Source organism: Theropithecus gelada, chromosome 20, assembly GCF_003255815.1.
Source record: "Theropithecus gelada isolate Dixy chromosome 20, Tgel_1.0, whole genome shotgun sequence".
NCBI lineage: Eukaryota > Metazoa > Chordata > Mammalia > Primates > Cercopithecidae > Theropithecus > Theropithecus gelada.
In genome coordinates this window covers 50,232,370-50,256,232 of record NC_037688.1, presented here as the reverse complement: position 1 = coordinate 50,256,232, position 23,863 = coordinate 50,232,370, and the positions used below count along the sequence as shown (strand labels likewise).

Sequence of the window (23,863 nt, the reverse complement as noted above, 5' to 3'; positions counted from 1 at the left end):
AAAAAAAAAAAAAAAAAAAAAAGAAGCAACCAAATGAGATGCTTACAGAAACCGAAGCTTATTTCCCGAAGCTAGCTCACATTTACAGGCGCTGAGTGCCTGGCTCTGTGCTTTGTGTGTTACTCTGTGTGTGGATTCCACTGCCCTGTCTCATCCTCTCAGTAGCCACGGGAGGTCCACATACCATCATCCCTGTTCTGCAGATGAGGACACCGGCTTACTGGCAGTCACACAGGGAGCCATGGTTAGGATGCTGGCTGCCGGGCCCTTGCTGGAGTCAAACATCATGCCAAGTTCTATGCTGTGTATCACTGAATCCCTCTGCATCTCTGTGTGGTTGAGATTTGGATTTTGCCTGTTTTCAGGTTCAGTGAAGTGAGCCCTGGGAGGTTAGGTCACCTGCTGGGACTGCCACGTCTAGGATTGAGATCCAGAGCCTGTGCTTCCATCAGCCATACCCCACCCCTGCCCAAGCTTTAGAAACCTGGGGATTAGGGAGTGGTTTACTACTCGCCAGGGTATCTTCTTCCATCCAAGAGAAAGGGAGGGGGGATTTTAAATGTTTTGTCTCTGGGAACTTGAATAGAGGTTATAGAGCTGTGTTTTCACAGCCGTGGACCCAGCAGCTGTGTGGATGGCTGAGAAAACTTTATTCAAGTTATAAAGAATTATTAATATTTTTCTGCCTGTAAGGAAACATAGCAGAGGCTGAAGAGGAAGAGTATAGTCCTAGCTCCACCTTTCCGTTCCATAAGTTCAGGCTAGGCCTCAGTCTCAGCATCTATATCCTCTAGCCAGCTACCTTGCCCTCCTGGCCCTCCTGGCCCCGGTTTTCCCTTCTCCTTAAACGGGTGTGATGAGACTGGCTTCACAGCAAGGTGGTGTGAGTCCTCATGCACCCCAGGTCTGGCCTGCTGCCAGTGCCCAACAGATAGGAAGCTTCAGAGCCTTTCTGTGGGCTCTTTCTGCCCAGATGGTGATGTTAAGAGTTAGGTGCAGGGCTGGCACAGACATACAGGTCGTGCCCTGTACATGGGTGCATTTTGTTGTTGTTGTTGTTTCTGAGACAAAGTCTCACTCTGTTGGCTAGGCTGGAGTGCAGTGATGCCATCCCAGCCCACTGCAGCCTTCCCCTCCCGGGTTCAAGAGATTCTCCTGCCTCAGTGGCCTGAGTAGCTGGAATTACAGGCATGTACCACCACGCCCAGCTAATCTTTGTATTTTTAGTAGAAATGGGGTTTCACCTTGTTAAGTCAGCCTGGTCTCAAACTCCTGGGATTACAGGCTTGAGCCTTGGCTCCTGGCCCAGGGGTGCCTTTCTGAAGAGAGCAAGTGAGTGCCAAGAGCATATCTGGTCTGCTTCCCCCAGAAGTGTCACTTTCTCTGATTTGAACAGTGGTACGCTAGAGGTTTGCTGTGACTTGGAAGATATTGATAGACCCATTTTGCAGGTGAGAAAATCAAGGCTAAGGAAGGTGACTTGTTTTTCTCCCACAGCCCCTAGTATGGCATGGAATGTGGTGGTGACTCTGGAGCCCAGGTCACATCAGCCCTCTTGCAGGTGAGGGCTATCTTGATAGGGGCACAGCATGGGCTGTGAGCTCTTTGCTTCCCCATGGACTGCTTGCAGAAACACACTTCCTGGGTGCAACTCAACCCATCACCATGTTGTTCCCAGGCCTTGAATGGGTGCCCCGCCCTCCGCCTCTCCCCTCCCCTAAGCTTACCACTCAAGAAGATAAGACAGTGTTTCAAATCAAATGTTAAAGAGCATTGTCCAGGCTCATCACGAAAGAATGAGGGAGGTAGTGAAGGCACGAATGGTCACAGGTTTGTGGCTTGGAAGATGCATTAGATTAAGCTGCGGCAGTTTCTGAACCTTGGCACAGTGGGCACATTGGGCTGGATTACTGTGTGGGTTGCCTTGTGCACCATAGCATGTGGAGCCGTATTCCAGGCCTCTACCCACTAGACAGCGTTGGAACACCCCACCTCCCCAGTTGTGACAGCCAGAACTGTCATCAGGCATGCCAGCTTTCCCTGGGATGCCTGATCAGTTGAGAACCCTGAGCCAAGCAGAGATGGGTCTCCTAGCTGGAAGAAAGCACAGGAGAAAAGCTGTGGGTTTGTTTGCTGTGTGTTGGGGTGACAGTAGGGACAAGACAGGGAAGGCCTTTGCCTTCCTGGAGCCAGTCAAAAGGGCAATTTGTCCAGCGGTAAGTGCCCCCACGCCCAGGATGTCAGGATGTCTTGACTTTTGGGGGTGGGTGGATTGGAGGTTCATCTGAGGAGGGGACCTGAGTTGGACCCTGAAAGTCCAGAAGCAACCAGCCATTCCGAGTGCTGGGACCAGCAAGTGCGAAGGTCTGAGTTAGGAAAGAACAGGGAGAGCCAGAGCCTGAGAGCATGGGAGGCAGAGGGAGAGACAGACCGCAAGGACTTGATGGTATTCACAGCATGATGGGAAGCCACTGGAAGGTTTTAAGCAGGGGAGGAATAGTCTAGTTGATTTTTTTTTTTGAAACAGAGTCTTGCTGTGTTGCCCAGGTTGGAATGCAGTGGCTGATCTCGGCTCACTGCGAGCTCCGCCTCCCGGGTTCACATTCTCCTGCCTCAGCCTCCTGAGTAGCTGGGACTATAGGCACCTGCCACCACACCCGGCTACTTTTTTTGTATTTTTAGTAGAGACAGGGTTTCACTGTGTTAGCCAGGATGGTCTCGATCTTCTGACCTTGTGATCCGCCCACCTTGGCCTACCCAAGTGCTGGGATTACAGGTGCCTGCCACCATGCCCGGCTAATTTTTTCGTGTTTTTAGTAGAGACGGGGTTTAGCGTTAGCCAGGATGGCCTCGAGCTCCTGACCTTGCGATCTGCCCACCTCAGCCTTCCAAAGTGTGTGAAGGAAACAAGGATATACATTCTGGGTGAAGGGTGATGCTGGCTGCAGGTGGTCAGCCCTCAGACTCACTAGTGGACATGGAAGATGAGGAAAGGGGCCCCAGCATGGTCAGTGGGAAGGGCTGGGGACCTTCAGGTTGGGCCCACAGGGGTAGGAGACATTGCTGTGGGGCCATGGGGCAGCTGAACAGGGAGGTCAGCTCTGTGGAGACCAGCTGTGTGGACGAGTGTTCGCATGGAGATCCCCAAAGCTGCAGATGATCACCCATGAACACCAAGGACCCAGCTGGGGCAAGAATTGGGCTATCCCCTTGCAGCTCTGCTCCTTCCTCCACAGATGACACTTTTGAGGCCCTGTGCATCGAGCCGTTCTCCAGCCCACCTGAGCTGCCCGATGTGATGAAGCCCCAGGACTCGGGAAGCAGTGCCAATGAACAAGCCGTGCAGTGAGGACCCCCAAGAGGCCCATTCCCCCCAATAAAAGAGATTTGGGAGTCTTCCTGGTTGCTGCGTCTTTTTCCCGACCCTCCCTGGGATGGGTCCCACTCCCTGTGGGCTCCTTTTGGGGCTTGTTCTTGGCAGTTCCTGTGCTGTCCTGTCTCCCAGACCCTGGCTGAGAACTTGGCCCAGCCTGCTGCTTGAAGACACCATGGGTACCTGGGTTGCCTTGAGACCCAAGCCATTGTTAGCAGTTAGCCAGCTACACCAACCACTCCAGGGGAAGGGGAGGACTGGGAGGGACACAAAGACCACAGGAAGCCTCAGGGACAACACATTCCACTTTTAGGCCTTTTTCCTTCTAAGTGCCCCCCACCCCCACACTCTGCATGTCCACTCCCAGGGGCCTCTTGTCCTGAGGACAATGGCCAAGAGCAGAAATACAAGCTGGAGCCTGTGTCCTGGTTTGACAGCACGTTCAATGAGGGAACCCCAAAGCGGACCCACACAGGTCCACCCACACTGGGGGCTGCAATCAGGGAGGGAGGTGGCTGCCCCCTTACCACACCTTTAATAAACAGTCTACAGATCCAGTTCCTGCATTTCTCATTTTTATTTGACAGAAAAAGTTGCTCTTGCTGTACAGATTTTAAAAAACCAAAATGCCTTTAAGAAACGTGAAAAGTTGGGGGGAGGGGTACACAACCTCATGGGGGACAGTAGGGACCAACTAATTCCAACTCCTGCCCCTTCCTTCCAAGAACACCTTACACAACCTCCAGTCCCAACCACCATCAGTCACCCCTGGGAACTTTTGGATACAACTGGGGCCATGCCTCCCTGGCCCTGACTCCAGGCTGGGGTGTCCTGAACTGTATCCTCCTCTCCCCCAACTCCCATCTGCATTCCCTCCCACCCCAAACCCCCCAGAACACGTGAACCAGGAAGAACTCACGGAGATTAACATTTCACAGGAACAAAGAAAAAAAAAGGGAGGGAAAGGGAGCCCTTCATCCAAGGGCTGCTAAGGTTCAAAGGAGAGCAGACAAGGACCCTCCCACGGCTCTGCTGGGGAAGAAGGGACACTCCCTGTGGCTCCAGAGCATGGGGTGTGGTGGAATCCCCCAAAGACAATTTATGGAGACCTGCAACAGAAAATACGGGTCAACAGGGAGTTCTGACCCTAGTCCTCAAGGCCAGCTTCTGGGCCACTCCCAAAATGGGGCTGCCACCCACCACCACCACAACTGGCTCCCAGAAGGCGGCCTCAGCCTTCCAGGAGGATGCGCACCTGGAGGAGCGGTGTCTCATGGGCCGAGGGCTAGGTGTCTCCCTCCTGCGCTTGTGGCTGGGGGATCGGCTGTCCCCACGCTGGCCTCTCCGGGAACCCCGCTCACTGCTGCTGCTGCAACACAGGACAGACAGACATCAGGCCACAGAGTGGCACCACCTCAGGCACCACAGATCCACAAAGTTTTCTTGGTAGAAAGCAGTGGCAGCCAGACAGGGCTGGGTGCTGACACCTGCAGCTGGCCTTACCTCTGCTGGTCCCGTGGCGAGGGCTGGGGCGAGGGACGGCGACGCTCCACAGGCGAGTAGCTGAGGGACCGAGAGTCCCTAAGGGAGTCTATTGGCTTCCGGGGACTGCGAGACCTGGGGAACACAGTAGGATCCAATAGCACCACGCCCTTTCAAGCACAGCGGCCAGCACTCAGGACCACCCACCCAGGTCCTGACCACCAAACCTCACACCACACAGGGCCAGCCTCAGACCCACCTTTGTCCGCTCACTCACCCATCCGCCCGCACACCATCCACCGAGTGCCCAGTGGGCAGGCACAGGGTGCAGCGGGGGATGCAAAGATAAAAGACATTCCCTGCCCTTGAAGGAGCTCAGTGGTGAAGGAAGGCACGCACGGCCCCGTGTGTGGGAAGCAGGGCTGGATGTGCGTGGCTCTGGGGACCCAAGGAAGGGGGACATGGGGCAGGGCAGGGAAGGGGCATGGCAGTCTTCTCGAAGGTGCTGTTTGAGCGGAGTCTTGCAGAACGAGGAGTTCACCAGGCGGACAAGGAAATTCCAGGCAGAAGGAACAGCATGTCCAAAGGCATGGGCTCTCCTTAAACTGCAAGGCGCTGGGTGTGGCTGGAGCACAGGGCATGTGTGGGGGCGGGCAGGAGGAGAACACAGGGCGGGCAAGGCCCGTTGGTGAAGAGCCTCACACGCCACTCCCGCAGAGGTGGGGCTTTGTCCTGCAGGCCACAGGGCGTCCCGAAGGATTTGTGGAGTGGAGGGAAGTAGCCAGATGTGCGTTTTAGAAAGGTCCCTCTGGCTACATGTGGAAGAGAATGGCGTGGAGGCGGGGAGACAGGGAGGAGGCTGTGGACAGAGTCGGGAGAAGATGATGGTGGCCAGACCAGAGCCCTGGCAGTAGCAACAGGGAGACAAAGCTAGAACCCTGGGACCAGGCTATGTGTTGAGGGAGGGAGAGGAAGAAACCAAGGACCCCCCAGTCCTGGCCTGAGCGCCCCTGTGGATGGCGCAGCCTTCGCCAGAACAAGGTGCAACGAGCGGGGGAGAGAACAAGCGCCTCTTCCCCCACAACCAGATGCCCAAGGTCACGTGAGACACCCAGCCAGGAGCTCACACCCCAGGGCCCTGTCTCTGGATAAGTCACTCCCCCACCCTCCTTCCATCTCAGGCAAGGCAGCACTCACCTCCGCTCGCCAGGGGGTGGCTTCTTGGGGCTTGCAGGTTTGGGCAAGGCCTGAGGGCCAGGCTTAGCAGGGGAAGGCGAGGAAGAGGAGGAGGAGGAAGAGGAGGAGGAAGAGGAAGAGGAGGAAGAGGAGGAAGAAGAAGAAGAGGAGGAGGAGGAGGAGGAAGATGAAGAGGAGGAGCTGGAACTGGAACTGCTAGAGCGCCTCTTCCGTTTGGCTGGGGTTGGCTCCGGAGGACGTCCCTCTCTAACAGCCTCCTTTGGGGCTGGGGTGGGGCTGGGGACCCTGTGGGAGGAGAGGAGTGTCACAAGGAGACAAGCTGCCCCAGCCCCAACCCTACCTTCCTTGGCCTGGAGGAACGGCAGTGGGGGGAGGGGTGCCTGAGAAAGGCGCTGGGAGCTCTCCTAGCCCTGTAAGCCAGCAATTCTCTGGAGAGCAGTGGTGCGAGCTGACCCAACCTCTGCTAACAGAAGCAACAGGCTGGGGCCCGCAGCATAAGGGATCAAGGTTAAACCTCAAGAATGTCCCTGATGGAGGAATAAGGCCTCTGGGCTCAGGTGTGGAAGCTGAAGCTGGGTAGTCTCCTTCCTCGGAGAGCCGCAGCTTGGGGAGGCCCCTGTGAGTGCAGGTTGGCTGGGGAAGGGGCCGTCCTGCCTGGAGGCAGGGAGAGGGATGGGATGACCTCTGAAGATCCTTCCAGCCCAGGGAGTTCCTCTTGAGGTCTAACTGCCATCCCTCCTGCTGTAAAATTAAGTCCATTTCCTCTAGTTCTGTCCTCTGTAGAGACGGAAAACTTATCATTATCCTCTAGAGAATGAACCTTTGGAGACTTTCATCTGTCCCACTCCTCCTCCCTCCGCCCCCGCCCCAGCATTCTCTTCTACCCCCAGCCTGAGGGTCAAGGTCCCCATACCTCCTCCAAGAGTCAAGCACCTGTGACATGGTTTCTCCCTCCCCACTCCCAACCCATCCCCAATACCTCCCCACTGAAGGATGCTAAAGTCAAGCTCCCTCACCTCTTTAGTGCCACCTCAGGTTGCACAGGAAGGCTAGAGCCCTCCGAGTCGCTAGAACTGGAGCCAGAGGAGGAAGACGACGACGACGACGATGAGGAGGAGGAAGAAGAGCTAGAGGACGACGAGGAGGAGGAGGAACTCCGCCGCTCCTTTGCTGGCTGCAGGGCGGCTAATGCAGAAGGCTGCTGGGCCCCAGTAGAGGCAGGTGGCTCCCCCACATCAGAGTGGGGCACCCCGGGGGCAGGGACAGAGAGCATGCCATTGTGGTCACCAGCAGAGGACGTGGTCGTTGCCACCGCCCCAGAGGAAAGGGACTGAGACCCTGCTACGGGGGTGGTCTGGGCAATCAAAGAACGGGACTGGTCTGAAAAAGCAGAAGGCACAGGAGACCTCGGCTGATCCTGTGCTGGAGGGAGAAGAGACTGTGAAGGTGCCTGGCCCATTCTAGAGGAAGGGGAGGGAGCCCGTTCAGAGGTCATTCTAGACTGGCTTGGGGCAGACGGTGGTGTTCTGGACCTGGCTCGGTCAAGGAGCGGTGGTGAGGTTCTGCCACTGACACGCTCGTAGGCAGAAAGGGGCACCCTGGGGCTGGTGAGGTTTGCACCAGACAATGTTGGAGCCATCCTAGCACTGGTGAGGCTCGCGGGGGCCAAGGCTGCAGCGGTTCTGGAGCCGGCAATATTCACAGGAGCTGTGGCATGTGCAGACCGAGGACCCACCAGGTTTGCAGAGGCTGGAGCCTGTGGTGTTCTGGAGCTGGAGGGATAGTTTGCAGCAGTTGGTGGGGTGCCAGAGCCTGTGAGACTCAGAGCTGCCAAGGCAGCTGGGGTTCTGGCCCCTGCTAGGTTCACAGCTGGGGCTGTGGGAGTGCGAGGGTCAGCCAGGTTCACAGCCGAAGGTGCCACCGCTGTTCTGGGGCTGGCCAAGTTCATGGCCGCTGCTGCAGCTGGCGTTCGAGTGTCAGCCAGGTTCACTGCTGTTGGGATGGCAGGTGTCCTGGCGCTGGCTAGGTTCATGGCTGCCGCGGAGGCTGCAGGAATCCTGCTGGCAAGGTTGGCTGCTGGAGCGGTTCTGAGACTCATGAGAGGCACCGGGGCTGGAACCTGGGACATTCTTGCAGCAAGGCCAGCAGCAGACATGGACGGAGGAGGCCGAGCAGTGCCAAGACTGATAGCGGTCAGGGCAAGTGCAATCCTGGACTGAGCATGATTTTCTGGCACAGATGTTCTCTGGTGGTCAGGTATTCGGGGACCTGGACCATCCATCATGGAGCCACCGGCTTGCTGCAGGACAGACATGGGTGTTCTAGAGCTGCCAAGGGGTTCAAGCATTCCAGGTGATCTGCAGCGGTCAAGAGGTGTTGGGGACATGCTAGGACGACTAAAGCAGCTCATTCTGGAGCTGTTGAGTGCTACCGGAGGTGTCCGCGAACCAGAATGATTTCTTGTTGCTGGAGGAGTAGCAGATCGTGAACGATCAGAACTACTTCCAGATGCTGAACGCCTGCGGATGGCTGGAGGAGATCTTGTTAAGGACCGTTTGCCCCGAGCTGCTCGTGGAGTACGGGATCTGGAGCGGCGGCGGATAGCAAGTGGTGAGCGACTTCGAGAACGTTTGCGTGGCAACAGTGGCGTTCGAGACCTAGAGCGGCGCCGAATAGCTGGAGGTGTCCGGGACCTAGAGCGGCGGCGTGTCACTGGTGAGGTTCGAGAGCGGGACCTTCTTCGAGTTACCGGAGATGTGCGAGATCGAGACCTCCTTCGGGTGACCGGCGATGTTCTGGATCTTGATCTTCTGCGAGTGATAGGTGAAGTTCTGCTTCGAGATCGCCTCCTGGTTACTGGTGGAGTCCTAGATCTGGACCTTCTGCGTGTCACTGGTGGAGTTCTAGAACGGGAGCGCCGGCGTGTTGTTGGTGTTCTGGACCTTGAACGACGACGGGTTACTGGTGGTGTTCTGGATCTGGATCGCCTTCTGCTCACTGGGGATGCTCTTGACCTGGATCTTCGTCGAGTCACTGAAGTCCTGGACCTTGACCGTCTCCGGCTGACTGGTGAAGTCCGAGACCTGGACCTACGTCGGCTTATCAGGGGGGTTCTGGACCTGGATCGCCGGTGAGTGGCTGGAGAGGCTCGAGATCTAGAGCGTTTCCATGGGGCTGGTGATGTCCGTGAGCGAGAACGCTTCCGACTGGTTGGGGGTGTCCGAGAGCGGCCTCTTCGGCGTCGAGAGGAGGTCCGGGAACTTTCCTGCCGGGCAGGGGACCTTGAGTGATAACCAGAGCCTCCCCTCCGTCGCCGAGTAACCCGTGACCTTGACCGGCTCCGCTGTCTTCGCCGAGAGGTTGACTGAGAAGATCCAGACCTATCTCGACGTCGGGTTGTTCTGGTTTTCTCTCTCCTTGAGCGGGAACGGGACCTCTGCAGTCCACGAGGCTTTGGTGAAGGAGAGCGGCCTCTCCTTGAGGTTGTCTTAGTGCGTGGAGATGAAGCTGAGCGCCGTCGGCGTGAAGACCTTGACTTTTCGACTGGCTCCGGGGAAGACACTGAAGGACTTCTCCGGCGCCTTGGGGGAGTTCTAGAGCGAGTTTCTGGTGAGGATGAGGCAGAACGGCTTCTACGGGAGAGTCTGGCCTTCCTCGTTAGCTCAGGAGATGATCGAGAGCTGCGACGTCGAGGTGGTGTACGAGACTTGGTCTTGGGCTCTGGTGATGACCTGGAACCTCTGCGAGCAGTTCTGGATTTGGGCGGATGTTCAGGAGAGGACTCGGTACTGCTGCTTCCTTCAGGAGAAGGGCCTCTACCTTTGCTTGATGAACCTGATCTGCTTCGTCTGGGAAGGGCCCGAGGGGCTGGAGCTTTAGGTTCAGGAGAGGAATCAGAAGCACTCTGTGGCCTGGGTGCTGCTCTTGCCTTATCTTTCACTTCAGGGGAGGAACCAGACCTACTGCGCCGAGGAGAAGGTCGAGATTTGCTGTCAACCTCTGGAGATGATCCAGAGCGACTCCTCTGCCGAAGTGGGGTTCGAGTCTTGGCTTTAGAATCTGGAGAAGAGTCTGACTCACTTCTTTCCTGAGGGGATGCACTGGGTTTCACATCAAGTTCTTGAGAGGATCCCGAACGACTTCTCTGCCCCAAGGGAGTCCGAGCCACAGTTTTCTGATCAACTGATGATTCTGACCCACTTCTTTCTCTCTGGGGAGTAAGACACTTGTTGTTGAGCTCTGGGGATGATGGAGAACGACTCCTTGGCCTAGGAGTCTGAGGCAAAGCTTTCGGTTCTGGCGAAGAATCACATTCGCTTCTCCCTCTGGATGGTGTTCTAGGTATATCTTTCATTCCAGGAGAGGACCCAGACAGGCTGTGCCTCGAGGGAGTCCCGGACCCATCTCTAAGTCCTGGAGAAGACCCAGACCTGCTTCTCCTTGATGGAGTTCTGGGTAAACCATCTTTCATTTCAGGAGAAGATGCAGAACTACTTCTTTCTCTCGAGGGTGTTCTCGGTACAGCATCAAGCACAGGTGAAGAGACGCTCTGATTTGAAGACATCCCTGCCTTTTCCACTGCATCTGGGGATAACTCAGAACTGCTGCGTCTAGAGGATCTTGTCGATTGTTCTTTCATGTCTAGAGATGGATCTGTTTCCAGCTGATTAAGAAAAGGTCCATTCAAATCTTCTTTAACCTCAGAAGAAAATCCAGTATTCATTTCTGTACCAAGTGGGCCTGAGTTTCTAAATTCTAAAGATGATTCAAAGCTGTTCTCCCTGAGTGGGGAGTTAGACAGTTCCTTATGTTCTGGAGAAAAATGTGGCCCACCCCAAGATGAGGCCACTGCAGGAATTTCTACTGCTTCCAAAGAAGCCTGTGACTGGCTCTGATCAAGAGTCAAAGACACAGCAGGCCTTTCTTCTACTTCAGGAGATGATTCAAAGTTACTTGCAGACATTTCTTTAAGTTCTGAAGACAAATGAGACAGGACTTGGCTTGTGGGTTCTTCAGACTTCTCTACCACCTCCATTAACTCTTCATCTTGGCTTGATGTAGGCAATGCACTATTTTGCTCTTTTGTTTCTGGAGATGACCCAGCACCACTTCTGTCCCTTGACGGGGTTCTAGGTGCGTCTTTGAACACTAGTGAAGACTCAGGTCTATCCTGTACTGGAAAGGGACTAAATTTGTCTCTTTGTCTAGGAGGTGATGCAGTAGCATCCTCCTGAGGGAGTAAGGCCATTTTCTCTTTTGATTCAGAAGTCTCCAATCTACTCTGCCCCAAGAAAGAATTCGAGTCCACTGTAGGATGTGAAGAAGAGTCAGACTGGAACCTGCTCAGCTCAGGAGACATTCCGGATTTCAATGTAGGACTCGCTGACAACTCACCTCTATCTTGTCTTATTGGAGATCTGGATGCCAGCTCAGTGATTGGAGATGAAGACCTGGACTGACCTCCCTTAGGCGATGTTTGAGATTTGCTCTGCAGAGATGGTGATTCTGAGTGACTCTGTCTCACTTCTGGACTTGAAGTATCAGATATCTGGTCTGGTGAAGTTTGAGATTGTCCTTTTAGTTGCAGAGATGAGAGTCCAAAATAGCTCTCACCTGGTGGTGTGCTAGATTTTACTCCTGCACAAAGAGAGAAGGATCCAGGGCAACTCTGAACTAGTGAGTCTTTAGACTTCTCTTGGGGACATGGCGACTTTGATCTAGAAAGACTTGGCCCTGGTGGAGTTTGGGCCTTTACTTTGGGGTGTGGTGAAATAGACCCTGAGTGACTTTGTCTTGGCGGTGTTTCAGGTTTCACTTTGGTATCTGGTGAGGAGGACCTAGAATGACTGTATCTTGGCAACAATCTGGATTCCACGTTGGAGCAGGGAGATACTGATCTGCTTCGCCGTGGAGTTGTTCTCGATGTCACCCTACTAGGACTTGGAGAAGAGGAGCCAGAATGGCTTCTTTGCCTTGGTGATATTACTGCCTTCACTTTGGGTTGTGGAGATGATGACCTAGATGGGCTTTGTCTGGGAGGTGTGCTAGATTTCACTCTAGGCGGAGAGGACCCTGAGCAACTATGTCTCGAAGGGGTCCTAGATTTCAACTCAGGGTCAGGTGATGATTCAAAACAGCTCCGTCTTTGTGGCGTTACAGATTGCTCATTGGCCTGGGGACTTGTTATGGACCCTTGCCTTGGTGGTGTTCCAGATTTCACTTTAGAATGAGGAGACGAACTGGAATGACTTCGTCTTGATGGTGTTTTAGATTTCTGTTTAGGTGGCGGAGAAGAACTGGAGCGACTGCGTCTAGGTGGCGTTCTAGATTTAGCTTTAGTTTGGGAGGATCCAGAGCGACTGCGCCTGGGTGGCGTCTGTGACTTTTGTTTAGGGCATGGGGAAGACCCTGAAAGGCTGCGCCTCAAAGACAAGCGAGATTTTGCTTTGGACCGTGGTGAAGACAGAGATCTGCTCCGCCTTGAAGAAATGCGTGATTTCTTCATTTCTGGGCTTGAATTGGACCTGCTTCTTCTCTGAGATGTTCTGGATTTGTTCTTCCGGTCTGAAGATGAGCCAGACCTGCCTCTTCTTTGAGGTGATCTAGAGTGAGATCTTCCACGTCTAACTAAGCTTCTACTGCGGGATCTTCCTCGTCTTGGTGTCCTAGATCGAGACCTCCCTCTCCTGGCTGGTGTTCTGGAGCGTGAGCGACCACTGCGTCTAGCTGGGGTTCTAGAGCGTGAGCGGCCACGTCTGGCTGGGGTTCTGGAGCGTGAGCGGCCACGTCTAGCTGGGGTTCTAGAGCGTGACCTGCCACTTCTCCTGGCTGGTGATCTACTACGAGACCTCCGTCGTACTGGCGATCGGGTCCTAGATCTGCGCCTAGCAGGTGTTCTAGACCGAGACCTGCCCCTCCGGGCTGGTGTTCTAGACCGAGACCTACGCCTGGTGGGTGTTCTGGATCGTGATCTCCGCCTGGCAGGTGTTCTAGAGCGTGACCTGCCCCGCCGGGCTGGTGTTCTAGAACGAGATCTGCCCCGAGTGGCTGGGGATCTAGAGTGGGACCTCCCTCGCCTTGCTGACCTAGACCTGCCTCTTCTCTGGGTATTTCTGCTCCTAGACCAGCCTGGTCGCTGAGGAGACCTAGAGCGGCCACGTCGCTGGGGGCTTCTAGATCTTCCCCACCTCTGTGCAGACCTGGACCTACGCCACTGGGGAGATCGGGATCGAGAATGACCTCTCTTTGTAGGGGTTCGAGACCGAGATCGCCCTCTCTTAGCGGTGGCAGGGCTACGGGACCTCCCCGTCCTACGGGAAGGGGTATGAGAATGTGATTTATCCCGTTTTGCTCGGCCATGTGAGCGATTCTTGGATGTGGGAGAAGAAGAAATCTCTCGGTGGGACCCCGGAGCTGGAGCAGGTTTAGGACTTTCTGGGGAAGAGCTGGCATGCCGAGAAACTTTGGTAGGTTGAGGGGATGGTGGGCTGCTCTCTGAGGAAGAAGACTGGGGAAGTTTCTCAGGAGACTTAGGTGGTGAACGGCCCCGAGTGGGAGAGGCCTCAGATGGGGGGTTCACTGGCTCCTGGCTTAAGGGGGTTGTTGCAAGTGGTTGTGGGGAGCCGCCATGTCGCTCAGCAAGGAGCGGAGTGGGAGCAGGTGGTTCTGGGCCTGTGCTGCTCCTTTCCGGAGAGGGGCTAGGTCGAGCTGCAGATTTCTAAGAGTGAAAGAGAGAGTAGGGATAGGGATTCATAAACGCCAAGACTTCACATCACTCCTAAGATCCCAACACCCTTTCCAATAACTTTTCTTTTACACATCCCCTGACCACAAGCAATCACTTTCATTCAATAACAAGGAATTATATAAAGAACAGTGGGGAAAACATATGAAGATATGGATAGTCTGAGAATCTTAAAACTGAAAGAAACACAACGCAAATAACTAACACACTACCACATTTAACAACAAATACCACTACAAAATGTTATCAAAGCGGAAAAAACTATCTTTAAATGGAAAAATAAGCAGTTTCCTAAAGCAAATGGCAACTTCACCTTTTAAGAATAACTCTATTAAAGGAAAAGAAACAACATGAATAAAGATGTGAGAACATGATTTGTTTGAAGAGTAAAAAAGCAGACCAGGATGGGAAGAGTACAGGAAATGAGAAAAAGACCAAATTATTAAAAGCCTTAAATGTAATTCAAAAGCAATAAGAAAGCAGTTAAGTTTCTGAGGTCAACCAACTTGTAATTTGGAAAGGTAATCCTGGATGACATGGAAAATTGATGACAGAGGCCAAGAACTTACACTGTAATCACTAAAGCAAGAGGAAATGATTAACGCTTAAAATTAGAAAAGAAAACTACTGAAGACTATTCCAGTGTTTCATTCAAACTACTGGTGGCAACCCAATGGATTAAACAGTTTTAGTGAGACACAACGAGCATTTAATGAAAAAAGGAAAGAAACTAGAGGCATTACACGGCGTACACAGAAAAAATACAACTTTTGTTCCAGTTCTGTGTATAAACAAGATACAATATAAAACCTATTAGTATCCAGTGAGATTTGATTCTAAAGAGTTCACAATTCAGCCTAGTAACAATACTACAAGTTCTGCAGATACAGTAAGAAAACTGGGAGATCAATGCAGAAAAAAATAACCGAATTTATTTTAGTAAGTTACTACCTCTCCCTTTCATGTCACAAGTTTATTCTAAATCTATATACTTGCAATCCAATGAACATCACCAACTCAGGAACATACCTCCTTCTTGTCTTTATCTTTGTCTTCATAAGGGCTGCTAGGCTGTTTTGTAGCAGGCTCCGGGCTACTAGGTCGTTGTGTGTTGGTAGTACCTGGTTCACTGAAAGGTGCATCTCCCTCCCCTCGTCGCCCTGAAGCAGGGGAAGGACTTCGCCCAGTCAAGGCAATTGTATGAGTTTTAGCTGCAGCACTTCGAGACCTGCAGGAGTTAATTGAGGATGGGGGAGAGGAAGGAAATCAGCTCAAAGGGAGAACAGGAAACCCCCTCCCCAACTCCCATCCACCTTTTCCAACTGTACAACCCTCTTCCAAAAAGCCTGCTTAGTCGCATAACTCATTCACTGAAATGCAAGTACAGTCCACTTTGGTTCTTCTCTTCCCAACACAATCCCAAAGAGTGTTCTCCCTCTACCCCTTCACTCACCTCCCCCAAAGATCCCCAAACCATCCACCCAGCCCACTCCCTACCCACTTCATTCACAACTCACCTCTGAGCCCACCTCCTTCAGGAAGCCTTCCCCGATTAAGGAAGCCAGGGTAAGGATTCCTTCCTCCCCCAGACACCACGAACAAACCACCACCCCCCCTATTCTGGCAGTCCATATACATCAGAACGAAACAAAAAATAACAAATAAACAAAAACAAAAAAAAAAAGAGAAGGGGAAATGTATATGTCTGTCCATCCTGTTGCTTTAGCCTGTCAGCTCCTAGAGGGCAGGGACCGTGTCTTCCGAATGGTCTGTGCAGCGCCTAGCACACCGTGGGCGCTCAATAAATATTAAATTAATTAACCCATCATTCCCTCTCCCTCCCTTCCTCCTGGACTACCCCTTACCGACTGCGGGAAGTATCAGAGGAGGAAGCAGAGTCAGCAGAAGTTGAACGGTGGGCCCGGCGGCTCTTGGGGGCTGGTGTTGTACTTCGAGACCTGAAGGAAGACCACCGCCACAGCTCAGGGTACTGCTGTACCTGCCCTGGATTTTCCTCACCTACCCCTCAACCTTTTACCAGTTAGGGACATAACTGACTCAACCCCTTCCCACTAAGGTGGCGTTCACTTACTTTCTAAGCAAATTCCCCACAAATTCACTCACCGCTTTCGTTTTTTGTCCTTAGATTTACGTTTGCTCTTTGGAGTGGGAGACCTGAGAAATAAGAAAAGGTTGTTAAAAGTAACTTTTTTAAAAAAGGAAATAAAACCAAAAGTGAAATGGAAAGAGTTAGGGAATGTTAACAGGAGAAAGATCAAGGTACTGAGCTTCACTTCAAGAAAAAGAAATCACCACTCTACATGCCACTGTGCCCCCAATGAGTTAAAGAGCTCTTACCTATGCTTACGCTTCTTGGACTCGGATTCTGACCTGTCGGAAAAAAGAGAAGAAAAAACATAAAAAACACCTCTGCCTGAATTCAGCAAGCCTTCTCCAATCACTCAAGTACTCACACCTCGTACCTGTGCTTCTTCTTCTTTGAGCTTTTCTTTCTCTCCCGTCGAGGAGAGCTGCTCTCTGACCTGCTAAAGATGGATTCAGAAGCAAGATCATTCTGCTTGGCTTCTTTCCTGGCCCTCCCACTTACAATCTCTCCCCTAAAAAGGTTTCTAAAACACTTGAACATCCTAATAGCACTAATGCCCCAGACCTAAGCCCAGGACTTCTTTCTTCCTTCTCCAACAAGTAACTCCTTAAGTCAACAAACCACAAAATGAAAAAGGAAATTCCAGAATCCAAAATGTTGCTGGCTGATCTTAATTGGCAACACTGCAAACTCAACACGTCCCCACTGCAAAACTCAGATATTTCTTCAAGGTGAGGCCTCAATGGCAATTCCCTCCTCCCTGACAACTATCTCCTGCTTTGTGGAAGCCAGAACTGTCCACTTCCAGAGAGAGAGTACACCACAGGACTGGTCCTCTGGCTAGCAAAGTAACTTTCCAACTAACTTACCGTCCTCTATCTTTCTTCTTTTTCTTCTTCTTCTGCTTTGGGGTTGGTGAGCGAGAACTGCTAGACTCCCGAACAAGGCTGGGGAAAGATGAAAAGCAGCAGAGATGAGCACTAGAACAAACGTTCCTTTCTTTTCTTTAAAAAGACAGTCTCAAAAAAATATTTAAAAAAATTTTAAAAATAGTCTCGCCCTGTTGCCTCAGCTGGGGTGCAGTGGCAGCATCATAGCTCACACTGTAACCTCCAACTCATGGGCTCAAGAGACCCTCCTGCCTCCACCTCTCCAAGTAGCTTGGACTACAGACACGTGCCACCACCCAGCTTTTTTTCTTTTTGTAGAAATGGGGGTCTCACTATATCGCCCAGGCTGGTCTCAAACTCCTGGCCTCAAGTCATCTCCTGCCTGAGCTTCCCAAAATGCTGGAATTACAGGCGTGACCCACTGTGGCTAGCCCTTGGACAAATTTTCTTGGACACCTCAACTTCAGAAAAACAAAATCTGAAGAATTTGGGAAGAAATCAGTCCACAAAAGGAAAAAAATAGAGCAAGGATCTTACAATCAAGAAAAGAAGCTGACAGTGGTTTCTTGGCCTTGTATACCTGTAAGGTTTGGGAGGCTCAGGAGCCGGTTGTTTAGCTTCTCGGGCACGACGCTGAGGATCAAAAGAGCTGCCATCTACGTAAGAATCACTGATGCCAAAGGCAGCACGGAGTCTTTCATTCTTCTTCTCATTCAATTCTGCCAACTGGTGAGTCTCCGTGACCCTAGAGAAAAGAAAGGCAAAAGTCTGAAGGAAATATAAAGGACAGAGCCATATTCAGGACACAAGTATAAGCAGGAGCCAAATAAGACATGGAAAAGGCAGACGAAAGCAGGAAGTCCCACGTAAGGAAAAGGACGGGAGCGGCAGCCAGCAGCCAGAGTAGAGTCCAGAGTCATCGAGGGAGAGTGCAACACTCACGCTGGCCTCTGCCCTGGGGTCTCCTCCTTGCCCCCAGGGTTCACATCCTTCTCCAGCAACATGAGTCGAAAGGTCGCCACTTTCTCCTGAATTTGCTGTTCCTCGTACCTGAAGAACAAATTCCTTCAGGGTTAAGCTTGATAGGACACTTTCCCCAGTCCCACGTTTCCATTTCCCTCATTCCCAAAAGGGGCCCTTCCCTCTCCATGCACACACAGAAGTTTTCACTCGCTGTCACCCAAAAGTTCCTTCTCTTCAGTCTAATCTTTTCCCATTATCTTTCTTCCCTCTACTTACTACTCCCGCTAGAACAGTGGATTTTAAATATGCTACACTTCAGGGGCCAAAAGAAAAAAATTAAGCAAGCAGGGTTTCAAGTGCTCCTCCCCAACTTGAACAAGAACATGCCTTTTATTTCCTGGGATTCCAAAGTGAGGGATACTGTATAAAAGGGTCACCACTGCTGAAGTTTAAAACCACTGCTCTAAAAGAGTTTTCTGCCTTAATGTGCTCCTTTTCCAAAATTTCCCTTCCCAGCCCATGATTCCCTCTTCTTCAAATGTTCTTCTAATTCCTCTTTTCCTGCCCATGCTACTTTCCAAGGTCTCAATCCTTATATCCATTCTTCTTCTTTTCTACCAATGACAACACCTATCAGCTTACCTAGCTCCTCTATCTGGTCTCTGCTTTCCCATCTCTCCCCTGAAACACATTTTTGTTCCTCAACGGCCCCTCCCTTCTCCCATGTGCCTCCATTTAATCCCTCAGGCTCCCATCTATGCCTCAGACACACAGCCTTCTCATTTCCCACTCTGCACTGTCCCTTAACTGTTTTCAATTCTCTAGAGCTCATTTGCCTCCTCCCCTACCACAACTCCTTGCCAGGCCTCTTTCAACCACCCTAAGCTCCCTACATCCCACCTAACACGCCCAGCTCTGCACTCATTCAGTGCTTGACTCTCCCCCAGCTCTCCCTCACCCCTGCTCTTCCATCATCTCCTCCAGCTCGAGGCATCGCAGCTCGACGCGCCGCTTGCGCTCGTGGTCCAGGATGTCAGGATTAGGCCGCTTCACCAGGGCAGCCTCCAGGCGCCGCAGTTCCTCCTCTCCCTTGTAGTCAGGCCGCTCACCCCGGCGGCCCCGCACCAGGGACAGGTTGCGCTGGACGTAGCCGTTGGTGCCACTGCCCCGGGGCGTCGGCAGCCCGATCCCGTTGTACATGGCCCCGTGCCCGGGGGGGGCACCACCGCTCCTGAGGGGGAGCGGGGAGACACGGGTCAGGCCCCTGGCCCCAAACTAACCACTTACCACCCCACACCCAAGTCCCTGCTCTCCTTCATCCCTATTTCAATACTTATCTTCACACTAAGTCTTCGCTATATAATGCTCCACCATCCTCCTGGTCTGCCAAAAAAACCACTTCTTCGTCCTTCCAAATTTCCTTTCTACCAAATCACAGCCCAGTTCTTACAACCTTTCTCTCAACGCCCTTGCACAGAATTCTAAATAATCCCTCCCTACACCTAGATTTTCTTCTTTTTCCACCCTAGGCAAACAAGGATCTTGTTCCTCTAAAGTCTCTCCACACTGTCCCTTTTCATTTTCCTTTGGCCCCAAAATGCACAAGTGGCGTCTTACCGACTACTCTACTTTCTAACCTCTAGTAACCAACCGAGGCCTCCTGGGCACAACAAATACCAGACATAGATCTGTGGCACCCAAGGGCCTCTAGTCCATGTCCAAAGACTCTCCCAAAAACTGACCTACGGATTTCAGACCACCCTATATGAATACGAAATAAACTACACAGCCCCTAGGTATCTGAACAGCAGACTAGCTGGTTCAGAATGTGCAGCCTCACACCCCAACTAAAGGTCAGCACGCACATCAGAAACAAACATGAACCTTGGATAATCTTCATACACTTCACCTCCCAGGTAAGGGCCATTTCCTTGATTCCAAATATTTAAAGATCCTATCAACCATCCTGATCTTTTATTCCTCCAATTTCTTTCCTCTCAATAGGATTTACTACAATTTGCAGTTCCTCCAAGTCTTGCCAGCTGTCAAATATTATCTGCTTTCAACTCTGCTCTATTTAAACACATCAAATCAGTCTCTGTTCCAACCGTTCCCATACCTTCTCCATATTCCTTGCTCTAAATCTATGTAGAAACCCTCTCTACGCCCCACTTTCATTAATGTCCAACTGTTGGCCTTCCCCACCAATCCCCTGGATAGCACTTCCTAGTTTTTTTTCTCCCAGCCCTGCCGCTTCCTTCTTTCCTGTGTTAACCCCATGCCTCGTCCCAAGTTCTAGCCTTTCAACTAGTCCCAACCCTGATGTGACTCTGAAAAATTCTCAAGTCCCAGCTTTTCTAGTGAGATTCCTTGGCTACACATACTCTCTTTCTCATCCTCATCCTCTCCAAGATAGTTTCCTAGAACATACACGTATGAGGAAAAACTACCCAGAAAAAACCCTACGGAATAGACAAAGTGGAGAGAGTGATCAAAGACGTAAAAGAACTGGATAAAAGGGAAGGATGCATTTAGAAAATTCCAGAATGAAGAAGCATCATACAAATGTTTGGAAAAATATACTAGTGCATGCACGCACACAGAGTATATAGAAAGGTGCTAGCCCATACCTCCTCACCCTAGACTAAGGGGGTCCCTACCCAATCCCAGTAGCAGACCCAATATCGAAAGTAGAAGGTGACAGAGGAAGCTAAACCTAGAAAAGACAAGCAAAAATCCAGGAAAAAACGAAAAACATTATGACTCAAAAAATCAATTTCTCTACACCCCAATCCTCATTTTCATCTTCTAGTTCCAATCCTCCCCACAGTTTAAAACTAGGTCCTTCTTTGCCTCTCCCTACCCCACCAAATTTCTGCTTCCCTTGCAGCATGTCTTTGACCTGCAATTAATTCTTCAGCTCAACCATTCACCCACACTTCCATACCACCTCACACAAAAATCCTCCCACTCCCTAAGAAGGGAAAACCGAAGGGAAACCCAGGCCGGGTAAGGTGGCTCACGCCTGTAATGCCAGCACTTTGGGAGGCCGAGGTGGGCAGATTACCAAGTCAGGAGATTGACACCAGCCGGGCCAACATGGTGAAACCCAGTCTCTATTAAAAATACAAAAATTAGCTGGGGGGCGGCGCGTGCCTGTAATCCCAGCCACTTCGTAGGCTGAGGCAGAAGAATCGCTTGAACCCGGGAGGCGTAAGGTTGCAGTGAGCTGAGATCGCGCCACTGCACTCCAGACTGGCAACAGAGCTAGACTCCGTCTCAAAAAAAAAAAAAAAAAAGAAAGAAAGAAAAAGAAGGAAAACCAGTAGGCGCTAAGCAAAGGATATCAGGTCACAATGTTTCGGAGAACTTCTAGGGAATGAGCCACCCCTACCTCACAAAAAAAGACGACGACCCCACAGCATCTAAGGGGGTGCTAAGACACGGAAAGTAGGAACATCGACACCACACACAAATCACCAAACCAAACGATTTTATAAAACTCTTAAAGTGGGGGCCATAGACAGCGGATATGCAAAAGTTACCCAAGGTAAAAGCAGAAAATAAAAAGTACAAAAGAAGACAAAAAGACCCTTTTCTGTTGGGAAACTATCAGAGTACCAAGCTAACAAGGAAGTAGAAAGATATCCTTAAATTCAACATTAAAATATGCAAAAAAGGAAACGGTACCAAAAGGGGACACAAGGGTTGTCCAAGAAAATGGACCTCAGGAAGCACAGCCAGCTCAGCACCGGGGCGCTCCAGCGCGGCTGAGTCGACACAAAGAACCCAGAAAGCTAAAATAGTAGCTTTAGAAGAGCCCTAAGCCCACGCACTTAGGATGAAAGGCAACAAAACATTCTGAAATTTTGATCCAGATTCGTCCTAACTGAAGGCGAGTGGAAACCAAGCTTCAGAAGAGCTGTGTGCCAAATAACGCCTGAAACCAACCAGAAAACTTATATACGAGTCTGGCGTTTTCTTCCCAACGAAGGTCTCCAAAAGCCTCCTTAGTTTTAACACGAATTCTCGGGAAACGTTAAAAAAGTGTAAGAAAAAAAGGAACAGTCTACCTTACAAATGTAAACTGAATGCCTTCACTTTCTTCACAATTTTTAAGATCTGGGGTTTCTCCCCGCCACTAACAACTCAAAGGCTTGATAGCACAGTCCAAACCATTTAAACCGGGCCCACGGAGTTCAAGGCCCTCCCCGCAGCGCCGGGGGCCTATTTTCGGCCTTGCGGAATGGGGGAGGGGGCTGCGCGGCCTCCCGCAGTCTGGGAGGCCCCTGGCACGGGCAGCCCAACGCTGAAGAGAAGCCCGAGAACAAGAGATCGAGAGCCTGGGGCAAGGGTCCGGGAGCACGTCCCCCGCCGCCGCCCCTTCCCCGCCACTTAAGGGCCGAAAGCGGCAGCTGCGGGAAGGCCACCTCGGTCGCACGTGTGGTGGGGAGGAGTGAAGCCGAGGCGGCGCGCTCCCCCCTCGCCAAGGGCGCTCGCGAACCCCAGTACAGGCGGCTGCGAGCGCCGTTGTCATGGGGGAGGGACGGGGGGGGTCGAAGCCCGCGCGCGACAGGATCGGCGGGAAGGGGGAAGGGAGGCGAAGGTGTCCGCGCCAGCGAAGGGCGGCGAGCGCGCGTGCGCGCGGAAGAGCTCGGCGGCCTGGGCCGTTCTCCGCGCGCTTTGGCCTCGCGCCGAGGCCGCCGCCCCTCCCCCACCCGGCTCGCTGGCTCCCTCACCCTCTCACCCGCCGCCTCCGCCCGCCGCCTCCGAGGGGGAGAGGTCTTGCCGCCGCCGCTGCGCGAGCTCCCGAGTCCCTCGGGGCCTAAGGCCGCCGCCTCGCCTCGCCGGTCCGCCCGCCTCAGCCGACGCCGACGCCTCCTGGCTTCCTCAGGGGCCGCAGCGGGCTCCGACTGCGCCACTCGCACCCCGCCTGGGCCGCGCTGCACGTCAGCACGACTAACTCCGTGCGTCAGCACGCAAACGCGCGTCGCGGGGCTTGCCGGGAACTGGAGTGCGTCCCGCAGCCTTTTGCGCAGGCGCCGAAACCACAACGGGAAGTATCGTTTCTTCAGGCACAAGGCAGGTTTCACCCCGTTGCCAAAAGACTAAGCGTCCCGTTGGCCAGTGCAACGAAGAATGGAGGAAGCGACCTAAGACGCCGCGTATTCGGAGGCCTTCCGCTGCAGGGAGGAGCCACAGGGCCTAGCGCCACCTAAGCGGGGCCCGAGCGCGTCTCGCCTCCCGCCGTCGAGGCAGAGCATTCTGGGAGTTGTGGTTCGTACGTGTCGCGGAGCCCGGATGTAATTTCGGCTCTGGGCGCGGCGGCCATTTTGTCTCCCCATGTTGGGAGTCGATAGCCTAGGCACAGTGGTGCTGCCGCTTTTGTGTAAGTGTGGGTTTCCCGAGCGAGCCCGCGGCTGCACAGCAGTCGGCCTTCTCGTACCCGAGAGAAGCCGCCTCAGACCCCAGCCAGCGGGCACCCCCGGAGCCCCCGAGCCTGGCTGCAGGCCCTAGATTTGTACCAGGGGCCCAACCAGCTGCATGTGGCATGGGCCACGCTCTCCCGATGTAGACTGGACTGAGGCCCGACGGCTGCCCCTGGGGGTGGAGTTCGCTTCGCTTCCGGTAGGGCAGCCAGGCCAGGGTCCCACCGGACCCGGGTCGTGATACCCGTGGAGCGGCACATACAGGAACAAGTCAGGAGAAAAATAATAAGCACCTTAAAGTTTTCCACTTTTCGGTACCGTACTTCCTGTTAATGTTTCTAAACTCGTGATTCTGGACCTGATAATCAGCCCCCGTTCCTCACAGCAGAGTTGTAAGACGCTGGGCTGCTCGGGCACAAGGTCATATCTAGCCCCACCGCTGGCGAGCAGCCCAAGACGTGGGTTTAGCTGTCCTAACCAACTCAGGTGGCCTTGATCCGCAACAGGACGCGGTGCCACGTAATGAACTGTCCGTTTGAGTGCAAAGATTTATATTTGATATTACGATTTGGGCGTGATTTTAAGAGGCAGGGTCTTGCCCAGGCTGTTCTCGAATTTGGAGCTCAAGCGATCCTCCGACCTCAGCCTCCCAAGTAGCTGGGACTAGCCGTGCACAAC

At 52.7% G+C, this 23,863-nt stretch overlaps 2 protein-coding genes across 6 annotated transcripts in view; one reads left to right on the top strand and one right to left on the bottom strand.

Annotated features, from left to right (window-relative positions):
* The window catches only part of ELOB (elongin B), a 6,325-nt gene extending 2,395 nt beyond the window's left edge, over positions 1–3,930 (top strand). Inside the window, exon 4 of the mRNA XM_025370832.1 lies at positions 3,237–3,930. Coding sequence (XP_025226617.1) covers positions 3,237–3,349 — 113 coding nt within the window. The 3' untranslated portion in view covers positions 3,350–3,930. The remainder of the gene's footprint in view (positions 1–3,236) is intronic.
* Position 3,931: 1 nt separating this feature from the next.
* SRRM2 (serine/arginine repetitive matrix 2) lies at positions 3,932–23,580 on the bottom strand. Of its 5 annotated transcripts, none has more exons than XM_025370827.1 (15): positions 22,504–23,580; positions 18,715–18,987; positions 17,736–17,843; positions 17,374–17,538; positions 16,773–16,850; positions 16,280–16,342; positions 16,155–16,187; positions 15,921–15,971; positions 15,662–15,754; positions 14,826–15,024; positions 7,069–13,769; positions 6,053–6,337; positions 4,877–4,990; positions 4,625–4,742; positions 3,932–4,482 (listed from the first exon to the last, which is right to left on the bottom strand). In XM_025370827.1, the coding sequence occupies exons 2-15, from the start codon at positions 18,954–18,956 to the stop codon at positions 4,369–4,371; spliced, it is 8,364 nt and encodes a 2,787-aa protein (XP_025226612.1). In that variant the 5' UTR covers positions 18,957–18,987; positions 22,504–23,580; the 3' UTR covers positions 3,932–4,368. The 5 variants fall into 5 exon arrangements, with proteins under 5 accessions (XP_025226612.1, XP_025226615.1, XP_025226613.1 ...); XM_025370830.1 differs by having other exon boundaries at positions 4,629–4,739; XM_025370828.1 differs by having other exon boundaries at positions 16,280–16,339.
* Positions 23,581–23,863: the final 283 nt, after the last annotated feature.

Excerpts from the sequence above, each read along its gene's own strand:
- SRRM2 (XM_025370827.1), bottom strand. The coding sequence starts at position 18,956 with ATGTACAACGGGATCGGGCTGCCGACGCCCCGGGGCAGTGGCACCAAC. Across the intron at positions 16,851-17,373 it reads GAGCCTCCCAAACCTTACAG|CCTTGTTCGGGAGTCTAGCA; the intron begins GTATACAAGGCC and ends ATCTTTCCCCAG. Across the intron at positions 16,343-16,772 it reads AAGAAGAAAGATAGAGGACG|CAGGTCAGAGAGCAGCTCTC; the intron begins GTAAGTTAGTTG and ends ATCCATCTTTAG.